General features: G+C 54.6%; 2 protein-coding genes across 2 annotated transcripts; both read right to left on the bottom strand.

The window, feature by feature from the left end:
* Positions 1 to 1,731: 1,731 nt before the first annotated feature.
* Positions 1,732 to 2,673, bottom strand: LOC121162889 (olfactory receptor 24-like). Its single transcript, XM_040990124.1, has one exon. It carries the CDS (start codon positions 2,671 to 2,673, stop codon positions 1,732 to 1,734), a length of 942 nt encoding a protein of 313 aa, XP_040846058.1.
* Positions 2,674 to 10,503: 7,830 nt separating this feature from the next.
* LOC121162888 (olfactory receptor 7G2-like) lies at positions 10,504 to 11,496 on the bottom strand. Its single transcript, XM_040990123.1, has one exon. It carries the CDS (start codon positions 11,494 to 11,496, stop codon positions 10,504 to 10,506), a length of 993 nt encoding a protein of 330 aa, XP_040846057.1.
* Between the last annotated feature and the right edge of the window lie 267 nt (positions 11,497 to 11,763).

Raw genomic sequence — 11,763 nt, 5'->3', positions numbered from 1 at the left:
GACGCAAGAGCCCAGCGTGTGAGGTGTCTTTTCCCTGTGTGTCTCGGCGTGGGAAGCCCTTCGGCTTGAGGGGTGCGGGGGAGTTTCTGAGAGTGAAAGGCTTGGGGACCCAGCACAGCCCCAGTGTCAGGGATGCCAAGTGCTCTGGGTGCGTTTCCGCCGGTGTCTGCTGCCCTCGTGCCTCCGCACTCGGAACTGCACCCACCTGAAGTCCAGTCTGATGGCCGTCTGCTTTAGCACCAAGGCCCAGCTTCCAAGGGGACACCAGCTCGGAGGACGCTGGTGTGGTGGGCATTCTTGAAGATAATTAAGCAAGATTTCAAAGACTCTTGCCTCCTCTCCTCCCCCTCCCCTCTCCTCCCCTCCCCCTCCCCTCTCCCCCTCCCCTCCCCTCCCCTCCCCTCCCCTCCCCTCCCCTCCCCTCCCCATCCCCTCCCCTCCCCTCCCCATCCCCTCCCCTCCCCTCCCCTCCTCTCCCCTCCCCTCCCCTCCCCTTCCATCCGCCGGTTCAGCCCCTACATGGCCACAATGGCCGTGGCTGGTGGGATGGACCAAATCCAGGAGCCTTGAATTCCCAAATCCAGGAGCCTGGAATTCCCACACGAGTGGCTGATGCCGGAGCACTTGGGCCTTCTGCTGCGGCTTTTCCAGGTGTGTCAGCAGGACGTTGGACCAGACCTGGAGCAGCTGGGACTCCAGAACGGGTACCCACATGGGGTCCAGGCACTGCAGACAACGGTTGACCCTACTGAGACGCGATCCGAGGTCCCTGGAGTATATTACTACTTACAAGTTTACTGTAAACCACTACACCTGGAAAGTCAAAGGCAGCCTCGCGTAGCTCATGTTTACTGTGCTTCTTTCTTTATTTGAAAGAGCAACAGAGAGAGGGAAATATCTTCCATCCACTGAGTCCTCTTCCGAATGATTTTAATAGCCAGGTGGTCTGAGCCAGGAGCCAAGAATTTCATGCCAGTCTCTCTCATGGGTGACAGGGCCACAAGCAACTGGGCCATCTTCTGCTGCGTCGCTTCCCATCCAGCTCCCTGCTTGTGGCCTGGGAAAGCAGTGGAGGACGACCCAAAGCCTTGGGACCCTGCACCTGTGTGGGAGAGCCGGAAGAGGCTCCTGGCTCCTGGCTTTAGATTGGCTCAGCTCCAGCCATTGTGGCCACTTGGGGAGTGACCCAGCGCATGAAAGAGCTTTCTCTCTGCATCTCCTTCTCTGTTGAAATCTGCCTTTCCAAGAAAAAGAAATAGAGAGAAAGAAAGAAGAAAGAAAGAAAGAAAGAGAAAAGAGCGAGAGAGAGAGAGAAAGAAAGAGGAAAGGAAAGAAAAGAAAAGAAAAAGGGAAAAGAAGAGAAATTGAGCAACTGGGACTCAAACCAGTACTCTGATAACCAGACACCAATGCCCCAAGCAGTGGCTTGATGCCCTGTGCCACGAGGCTGGCCCTGCCAAGTCCCTTCTTGGATGAAGAAGGCCACATCGGGCACTTGACATATGCCATCAGGGATCGGATGGAAGTCCACTCTGGTGTTGACATGATGGGTGATGCTTTCCTGGAATGTTCCTGTCGCCCCATCGCCCTCCCCGACCTCCTCCCGCACCCCGTTTTGAGCAGTTAACACGAGACTACGTGTGTGTGCGCGCGCGCGTCTAGCGTGAGTTCTGAACCAGAGTGGTCCTATCTGACACCTGTCACCGCATCATTCCCCCAGTGCTGTGGTGGTCAGGGTGACAAGGCGACCTTCCTGTGGACGAGCTTTCTGAGGGCCCCCTTCAGGTCCCTGTTCCTCAGGCTGTAGATGAAGGGGTTCAGCATGGGGGTGACGGCCGTGTACATGACGGCCGCGGCCTTTTCTTTGTCAGCTGTGCGGACAGAGGAGGGACACAGGTAGACCCCGATGGTGGTGCCGTAGAAGAGGGTCACCACCGAGAGATGGGAACCGCACGTGGAGAAGGCTTTCCTCCTGCCCCCGGCAGAGGAGACCCCCACGACAGCCACCATGATCCGTGCGTAAGAGGCCAGGATGCAGACGAAGGGCGCTGCGATCACCATCCCCGCCACCACAAGCACAAAGATCCTGTTGACCGCGGTGTCCGTGCAGGAAAGGCGGAGGAGGGGCGTGAGGTCGCAGAAGTAGTGGGGCAGCTCGTTGTGGTCGCAGAAAACCAGGCGCGCCACGAGCAGGACGTGGGTGACGGACACGGAGCAGGAGAAGAGCCACAGGCCACCGACCAGGAAGCCGCAGAGGCGCGGACTCATGACCGTGGCGTAACGCAGAGGGTGACAGATGGCCACGAAGCGGTCGTACGCCATGACGGCTAGGAGGACGCTGTCCACGATGCCGAAAAAATGGAAGAAGTACATTTGGACCAGGCAGCAGGAGTAAGAGATGGATTTGCTTTTGGTCTGCAGGTTTACCAACATCTTGGGGATGGTGTCGGTGGCCAGGCACAAGTCCACCCAGGAGAGATTGGCCAGGAAGAAATACATGGGGGTGTGGAGGTGGGAGTCCCAGCTGATGGCCAGGACGATGAGCAGGTTGCCCACGACTGTGACCAGGTACATGCAGAGAAAGAGCGAGAAGAGAAGAGTCTCTCGTTCTGGGTTTTCTGCAAGGCCCAGAAGGATGAACTCGGATGCGCTGGTTTGGTTGCTGGGTTCCATGGCTGTGAGCGTTCTGGAAGTACTGATAGGGAGGGTTACAAGATGTTAGACGGCTTTATTATTTTTTTAGTTTAAAGGCAGAGTTACTGAGAGACTGAAGATCCCCATCCGCTAGTTCGCTCTCCCAGAGTGGCAGCAACAGCCAGAATTGGACCGGTTCAAACCCAGGAGCGAGGAGCCTTTTCCAGGTCACCTACATGGTAACTTGGGTCACTCTTCTGCTGCTTTTCCTGGGGGGCGCGGGCATTAACAGGGTGCTGGATGGGAAGCGGAGCAGCCACAGGACACGAACCGGCACCCAGATGGGAGATGCTGGTCACGATCGACAGAGGTTTAGCCTAGGATACCACAACGCAAGCCACAGGGCGCAGAAGGGATACCACAAGGCACTGATGGATTTTTGGAAACTGAGCGTCCAATGAGATCGCCAGCTGCTCCTCACCTGAGCTAGTTAGGATGCAAAGGTGTGTGTGTGTGTGCATTGCTTGTTCCTTCGATGATGTGTCCACAGCAGACCCATCTGCTGCCTCCTCTTCCTATGAAGATGGTGAGGTTAGGACTCTGCTTGATGCATGGGTCCTTTTTTTGAAAGAAGCCCTGAGGCTGCGCCCCAGAACAAAACATGCCAACTCCAGGAAGGAGTGGCGTCGGGGGAGTGGCAGTCAAACCAAGGGGTTGGAATGTAGATGGGAGAACAGCTCGCCGTGCTTTCAATACTCAGGAATAACAAGGAGGGGTGTGATGAACAAAAGTGCTACCCGTGGATAAAGAAGCGGGGGGGGCGCTGGCATTCATGTGCGTGATTCTCAGACTGAATTGCAGAATAGAAAGAGGCCTGATTCACGTTCAGGTGCAACCATGAAAAAGGGGACATAGAAGTTTGAACTTCTGGGCTCGCCGCGATAGCCTGGTGGCTAAAGTCCTCGCCTTGCACGCGCTGGGATCCCATACGGGCGCCGGTTCTAATCCCGGTGCTCTGCTTCCCATCCAGCTCCCTGCTTGTGGCCTGGGAAAGCAGTGGAGGACGGCCCAAAGCCTTGGGACCCTGCACCTGCGTGGGAGACCCAGAAGAGCTCCTGGCTCCTGGCTTTGGTTTGGCACAGCATCAGCTGTTGTGGTCACTTGGGGAGTGAATGAGAGGATGGAAGATCTTCCTCTCTGTCTCTCCTCCTCTCTGTAGATCTACCTTTCCAATAAAAATAAAGAAATCTTAAAATGTTTTAATGCCTGGCTTGGCAGAAAAATGCTAGAGACACAAAGAGATTCTGACAAACCAAGTTAAAGTTAGAGTGGAAACAGGAGTTGGCCCTTCTTAGTAAACGGGGAATACGTTGAAAAAAAAAAATTGCATTTCTGCTGAGCAAGTATAAAAATCAATCAGCATTGCTTATGTGCGATGTGAGGGTTTTTGTGTCTAGTGAGGCGGTTGGGAAGAGGGTAGGTCCTGAAATGAAACCCCATGGATACTAAGGGATAATTGTGTAAAAGAGTAAATCAGAATGATTACCAGACGTATGTTCAGATGCGACATGCTAAGCTATTCTGTATGTGATCTGTCCTATATGGCTATTGGTTCAAGTTTTGGCTGCTGTCCCGCTTCTAATCCCGGTCCCTGCTACCATGACTGGGAAGGAACAGAAAAGAGTCCACGTACAGGGCCCTGCAGCCCATGGAGAAAACCCATATGCAGCTCCTAACCCTTCTGGCGGGAAGCTCCCACCTGGGCCCTGTCGACCCTTGGGTCTGAGGTCTCACTCTGGACAGATCTTGAAAGATGATTTCCAAGATGCAGCGAGAGGACTGACCCCAAACGGGAGCCAGAGAAACCACAGGGGGAACCGCTCTCTTGATGCGTTCGAACGCTGGGCTGGGAACGCTTGACCCAGCTACTAAGAACAAAAACCACAGCGTGGCTTGGTAGCCTCAGAGCTGGATTGCGTCAAGCCCTCGGATTCTGGGCTTGGAGGTGGGTGCTGCTTGGCCAGGCAGAACCTTCTCGCTCCTATGTGTCTGAGATCACAGAACTTGCCACGAACTGCTGATATTCAACTTTCCTCTCTCTCTCTCTCTCTCTCTCTCTCTCTCTCTCTCCTCTCTCTCCATCACTTACTTTGCTGTCTTCTTTCTCGTTGTGTTCATTCGGCTCAGTCTCTTCTCTTGGCACGCGACAGCAAAGTCCGCTTCCTGGAAAGGACCAGAAGAGGACCCCGCAGGTGCACACATCCGCACTCCCGCCCCGCACTGCCCTCAAATCTGCCCACACAGGAGGAGCTGGGCTGGGGGATAAACTGCAGGAACCGGAGGGATATGTATCATTTCTGAGCCAAGAAGGAGCCAGTTCCCAAGGCTCCTTGTTAGACAAATTGTTCAATTTTCCCTCGATTCCCTGGGCAGTTCACTTTCCTGCCGGGACCGGCACACGGTAGCCAGAAACCTGTGTGGACCACGCAAGGTCTCCTGGGAGACACCTGCAGGATGAGCCTCCTGTTTCCCCACCCCCAGTTTCCTCAGATCAGAAATTCTTGGCAAGTTCCTTGTTCTCTTCATGGCTTAAAGAACCACGAAGCCAGCCAGGGCAGGCCATGGGCTCAGGGTTGTGGACACAATGGCTTGGCAATCCCACATGTCAACCTCAGAGCATCAAGTCATTAGTTCCACTCTCCATCTCCATGCCAGCTTGCTTGCCATGCGCACCCTGGCTGGCAGCAGGGAGGGCTTAAAGAGTCGGGGTTCCGGCCATTCATGCGGGAGACCCAGACTGAGTTTTCGACTCAGGAGCTTCAGCCTGTCTCAGCCCTGGCTGTCGTAGGCCAGGACCTCCTCCCGGCTCGGCTCAGGACGGGACAACAGTGCTTCCTGGTGGGCACGATCGAATACACAGGCAGGTCCTCACCAACAGTGCCCACTGCAGTGGCGTCTCGGTGGGCATGTCCAATGTGAATTTTCAAGAACGTAGACCAGTTGAGCAGCTCGCGGACATGCTCAGTAAACACAAGATGGGATTTGTTTGGTGTGCTATGGGCCAGTTGGACCAAGCCCTGAATTTCCCAACCCTGCTTGTGGCCTGGGAAAGCAGTCGAGGACGGCCCTAAGCCTTGGGACCTTGCACTCACGTGGGAGACCTGGATGAAGTTCCTGGCTCCTGGCTTCAGATCGGTGCAATACAGGCCGTTGCGCTCACTTGGGGAGTGAATCATCGGACGGAAGATCTTCCTCTCTGTCTCTCCTCTCTGTAGATCTGACTTTCCAATAAAAATAAAATAAATCTTTAGAAAAAGATCGCGCTTGGGACGCCTGCATCCCACAGTGCGTGTGTGTGTGTGCCCAGGTTCTTGCTGTGGCTTCACTCCCACTTTCAATTTCGGCTTCCAACTCCCATCCCACTCTCTGGCTCCTGACCCCAGCTTTCTGCTCATGTGCCCCCCCCCCATTTCCGGGGGCTACTCCAGTAGCTTAGCCACTACCCTCCCGCATGGAAGACCTGCGTGGAGTTCCTGGCTTCAAGCTGGCCCAGCCCTGGATAGGGTGGTGTATACCCCGGGGGTACCTGCCTACGGCTGCAGGCAACAGTAGCCACATGCATGTCCACATCCGGGCACAGGCAAACACGCCTAGCTGCTCATCCCACAGACAACAGCGGCCTGGAGCCAAGCCATTCCACAAGAGGCTGGTGGGGCAGCTTGCCAAGCAGGTGGACCTGTGGGTTACCATGACAACTGCTCACCATGCAGGAACAGAGGTGTGGGATGTGTGGAGTTGAGGGGGGCAAGGGCAAAAGGTATGGGGGGGGGAACATGCCAACTTCACCTGCCCAATTTCATCTCCTCTACCCATGGGCACTGGGGGGGGAAACCAGTTGATGAGAGCTCTCTCTCTCTCTCTCTTCCTCTCTCTGTCTCTCTCTCTCTCAGGTGAATTTATTTTTTTAAAGATTTATTTATTTTTTTTATTGGAAAGGCAGATGTACAGAGAGGATGATTCACTCCCCAAGTGACTACAATGGCTGGTGCTGCGCCAATCCAGAGCCAGGAGCCAGGAGCGTTTTCCGGGTCTCCCACACGCGGGTGCAGGGTCCCAAGACTTTGGGCCGTCCTCGACTGCTTTCTCAGGCCACAAACAGGGAGCTGGATGGGAAGTGGAGCTGCCGGGATTAGAAGCAGCGCCCATATGGGATCCCGGTGCATTCAAGGCGAGGACTTTAACTGCTACGCTATAGCGCCGGACCCTCTCGGGTGAATTTAAAGCAAAGAGTGGCTCAGTCCTGCCTTAGCAGGAAGCTGGAGTTGGGAAAGCCAGCATGGGTGGCTGGGCGCAGGTGATGGCTGAGCCACCCTCTTTGCTGCCAGCATTTGGAGATGCTGTTGGGTATGAGATAGAAGCTCGTGGCCATAGAAGCTGTGGCTGCTTTCCATTCGGATTTCCCTCATGCTGCACGCCTTTCATCTCTGTGTTCCTTTAAATCCGTTTTCTTGTTTCTATTAAGTCTTTGACCCACTTTTTTTTTTTAAGACTTTTGCTTTATTGGGAAAGCCAAATTACGGACAGAAGGAGAGACAGAGAGAGAAAGATCTTTCATTCTCTGATTCTTCCCTCAGATGGTCGAAAGCCAGGAGCCAGGAGCTTTTTCTGGGTCTCCCACCCACCCAGGTCCAGGGTCCCATGACTCATCCTTCGCTGCTTTCTCAGGCCACAAGCAGGTGGCTAGACGGGAAGTGCAACTGCTCGACTCTGGACCAGCGTCCTTACGGGATGCTGGCTCTTGCAGGTAGAGGATTAACTAGTTGAGCCATCGCACCCGTCCTTTGACCCATTTCTTTTTTTTAAAAAAAATTGGATTCTTAGAGAGTTGAATCTTAACACTTCTTTATGTTGTTAGACTGGAAGCACCCGCAGAGCGCGAGGCAGCAGCGCCCTCCAGTGGCGGGAAGCACGCCTGGCGAGCCACTCGCTTCCTAGGCGGTCCCTGTCATCTGCAGGTCAGACACCTGCGTGTGACGGACGCCTTTTGCCTAACACCGCAGCCTTGAGATGCTCACACGTTGCAGTTATGTGAAGGAATATTCTGCTTTTGGGGGGGGGCAAGGGTGACAATTCCATTCTGGAGTTGTTCTGCATTATTATTATTATTATTTTTAAAAGATTTATTCACTTTTATTACAAGTCAGATATACAGAGAGGAGGAGAGACAGAGAGGAAGATCTTCCGGCTGATGATTCACTCCCCAAATGAGCCGCAACGGCTGGTGCTGCGCCAGTCCGAAGCCGGGAACCAGGAACCTCTTCTGGGTCTCCCACGCAGGTGCAGGGTCCCAAAGCTTTGGGCCGTCCTCGACTGCTTTCTCAGGCCACAAGCAGGGAGCTGGAAGGGAAGCGGGGCCGCTGGGATTAGAACCGGCGCCCATATGGGATCCCGGTGCGTTCAAGGCTAGGCCACGCCACCAGGCCCCATTTCTGCATTATTTTTTAAAGATAGATTTTTTTGTTGTTGTTGGTTTTTGAAATGCAGAGTTAACAGAGAGAGAAGGAGACAGAAGGGAGATTCTCTGTCTGCTGTTTCTTTCCATAAACGGGACACAGAGGCCAAAGCTGGGCCTGTTCAAATTCAGGAACCAGGAGCCCAGGGCCTCCTCTGGGACCCCCACCCCGTGTGGCGGTTGTAGGGCCCCAAGCACTTGGGTCATCCTCCGTTGATTTCCCCAGGTCAAAAACAGGGAGCTGGATGGGAAGTAGAGCAACCGGGACTCGAACCGGCGCCCGTATGGTATGCCGGCGCTGCGCGCAGAGGTTTAACGCGCTACAGCACAGCACGTCTAGCGTATCTCTTTATCTGTCAGGTGCGTTTGGGCTGTTTGCACTTTCCGGCTGCTACGAATGAGCTTGTAACATCAACGGGCGTCCAAATATTTCTCTCTGCATGCTGCTCGCGGTTCTTCCAGGTGTCTAGCCAAGCAGTGGGACTGCTGGATCCTAGAATAATTCAAAATTTCTGCCGACAGGACATAGGATTTTGGTTGCTTACCACCACCTGTTATATTCTGCTTTGGGCAGCAGATGGCGCGCTCTGTGGTTTAGCTCAGGGCAGTGTTCTTTCTAATGACCCGTGGGTGGGCTTTAGCATCTTTCCATAACCGTGTTGGCCACGGGACCACCCGCACAATTGGTCTCCCAGATCAATGTTTCTGTGATTAGTTGCACAAAACCCAGAAGTCTACACATCTTATTAACAGGAAGTTATTCTGTTATATGCAGCAAACTGAATTAAAAAAAAAAAATAGGTGATTGTTCTGATACATGCAATAAAAGCAATTGGAAGGGCCCAGTGCAGTAGCCTAGTGGTTCAAGGCCTCTCCTTGAATGCGCCGGGATCCCATATGAGTGCCAGTTCTAACCCCAGTGGCCCCTCCACTTCCCACCCAGCTCCCTGCTTGTGGCCTGGGAAAGTAGTCGGGGATGGCCTAAAGCCTTGGGACCCTGCACCTGCATGTGGGAGACCCAGAGGAGGTTCCTGGCTCCTGGCTTCAGAACAACTCACCTCTGACCGTTGTCGCCCCTTGGGGAGCGAATCATCGGCCGGAAGCTCTTCCTCTCTGTCTCTCCTGCCCTCTGTAGAGCTGACTTTCCAAAAATCAAATAGCCTTTAAAAAAGCAAATGGAAAAGCATTGAATCCATGGCACTCGATATGATTCGATGTGTTTTTTTTTTTTGATATCATAGCCCTCTAAGAGAGGGTGTTCCTTGGGCGATGTGCTCCAGCCATGGAGGCGTAGAGGCTCAGGGGCGGCCACAGTAGACCGATCAAACAGGAAAAAAAACGGGACCAGAGCCAGATCCGTGGGTATTAGGGCCATGCATGCGTGTATCCCAGAAGTGGCAGCACAGAGAGGCTGGCACGGGGGCACAGTGGGTTCAGCCGCCGCCTGTGACACCAGCATCTCCTATGGCAATGCCGGTGCAGGTCTCGGCCACTCTGTTTTCGGTCCACCTGCCCGCTCACGTTGCCTGGGGAAGCCACGGAAGATGGGCCAGGTGCCTGAGTCCCTGCCGTGCACACGGGGGTTCGTGGCTCCTGGCTTCAGCCTCGTGCAGCTCTGGCTGTTGCGTCCATCGGGGGAGTGATCCAGCACGTGGAAGACAGAGCGATCTCTCTCTCTCCCACTCAGCCTCTTCCTCTGTCACTCTGACTTTCAGATAAATATATATATGTATATATATATATATATATATATTTTTTTTTTACAGGTGGCACTGCAATGAAAAAGCGTGAATTCTTAGGAAAGGCCGTCAGTAAAATTGATGATTTATGTAGATGAAATGAAATCAGATGCCCAAGTCAGATCTACAGAGAGGAGGAGAGACAGAGAGGAAGATCTTCCGGCCGATGATTCACTCCCCAAGTGAGCGCAACGGCCGATGCTACGCCGATCCGGAGCCAGGAGCCAGGAGCCTCCTTCCAGGTCCCCCACATGCAGGTGCAGGGTCCCAAGGTTTTGGGCTGTCCTCCACTGCTTTCCCAGGCCACAGGCAGGGAGCTGGATGGGAAGTGGAGCTGGCAGGATTAGAACCGGCGGCCCCTGTGGGATCCAGGCGCGTGCAAGGCGAGGACCTTAGCCTCTAGGCCATGCTGCTGGGCCCCCAAATGGGAACTTCTATCTCAGTGTTTAAAAAAAAAAAGACATTGAATATAGAGAATTGCAATTCACTTCCCAGACCCGGCAGATCTAGACTTAAGAGAAACAACAGGTCGAGTTTCAAGACTTAACTGCGCATGCTTGGAGTCTTTTGGTCACCCTGTTAGGTTCCCGTGGGTGGAACGTCATGGGGGGGATGGGCTCAGGGCTTCTTGCTCTGTGACTGATTCTGTGCGACCCAGGTCTGAAGAGAACGCCCCATCACCGCCGACAGGGCCGCCTTCATGTCCGCGTTCCTCAAACTGTAGATAAAGGGGTTCATTATCTGGGGGACCACGGAGTACATGGCTGAGGCTGCAGCACCCTGCCTGGATGAGCTGCTCATGGCAGAACCAACATACGCGCCCAGCCCAGTGCCGTAGAACAAGGACACCACCGACAGGTGGGCCCCGCAGGTGGAAAAGGCTTTGTGCCTCCCCCGGGCTGACGGCATCCTCAGGACCGAGGAGACGATGCGAACGTAGGAGAGCAGGATCCCGGCAAAAGGCACGCCACCGAACCCACAAGCAGCCACGTAGACCAGGAGGTGGTTGAGGAAGGTGTCGGAGCAGGCGAGCCGGATGACCTGAGCCAACTCGCAGAAGAAAAGGGGGACCTCTAGGTCCGTGCAGAAGGCCAGACGCAGTGCTGGGAGGCTGAGCAGGAGGGCGTTGAGGAGGCTGATGCACAGCGAGAGCAGGACCAGCAGGATGCACAGGCGTGGGTTCATCAGCAGTGTGTATCTCAGCGGCTGGCAGATGGCCACGTAGCGGTCATAGGCCATCGCGGCCAGCAGACAGTTCTCCAAACCGGCAAAAACCAGAACCACACAGGCCTGGGTGAGGCAGCCGGCGTAGGTGATGCTGTGGTCCCCAGTCCAGAGGTTGGTCAACATCTTGGGGACGGTGGTGGTGCTGAAACAGATGTCTACAAAGGACAGGCCGCAGAGGAAGAAGTACATGGGGGTGTGGAGGTGGGCATCGCAGTACACGGCCAGGATGATGAGCAGGTTCCCCAGCACGGTGACCAGGTAGACGCACAGGAACAGGCCGAAGAGGAGGGGCTGCAGGGCCGGGTCATCCGTGAGGCCGAGCAGCAGGAACTGGGAAACAGCTGTCTGGTTTCTAGCTTCCGGGGCCATGCTGTGGATGGACATGAGAGCGTGAAAAGGCAGGAAAATTCCAGACCAGCAGCAAGCAGCCTGGTCTGGGGACATTATAGAAATGGCAGTTCTTGGGATGGGCGTCTGTGCCATTGGTTGAGTTGCCATTGAAGATGCCTGTGGTCTCAGCTGGGAAGGTCTGGTCCCTCTCCTGGCTTCTCCACTCCCACCATGGATAGCAGGTGATGGCTCAAGTGCCCGGGTCCCTGATACCCATGTGAGAGACCCGGGTGGAGTTGCAACCATTTGGGGAATGAAGCC

This window comes from Ochotona curzoniae, unplaced genomic scaffold, assembly GCF_017591425.1.
Source record: "Ochotona curzoniae isolate NIBS_2020 unplaced genomic scaffold, NIBS_Ocur_1.0 contig_584, whole genome shotgun sequence".
Classification (NCBI taxonomy): Eukaryota; Metazoa; Chordata; class Mammalia; order Lagomorpha; family Ochotonidae; genus Ochotona; species Ochotona curzoniae.
This window is presented reverse-complemented; position numbering and strand designations above follow the sequence as displayed.

What these genes read in the sequence shown, in the direction of transcription:
- LOC121162888 (XM_040990123.1), bottom strand. Translation starts at nt 11,496, where the DNA reads ATGTCCATCCACAGCATGGCCCCGGAAGCTAGAAACCAGACAGCTGTT.
- LOC121162889 (XM_040990124.1), bottom strand. Translation starts at nt 2,673, where the DNA reads ATGGAACCCAGCAACCAAACCAGCGCATCCGAGTTCATCCTTCTGGGC.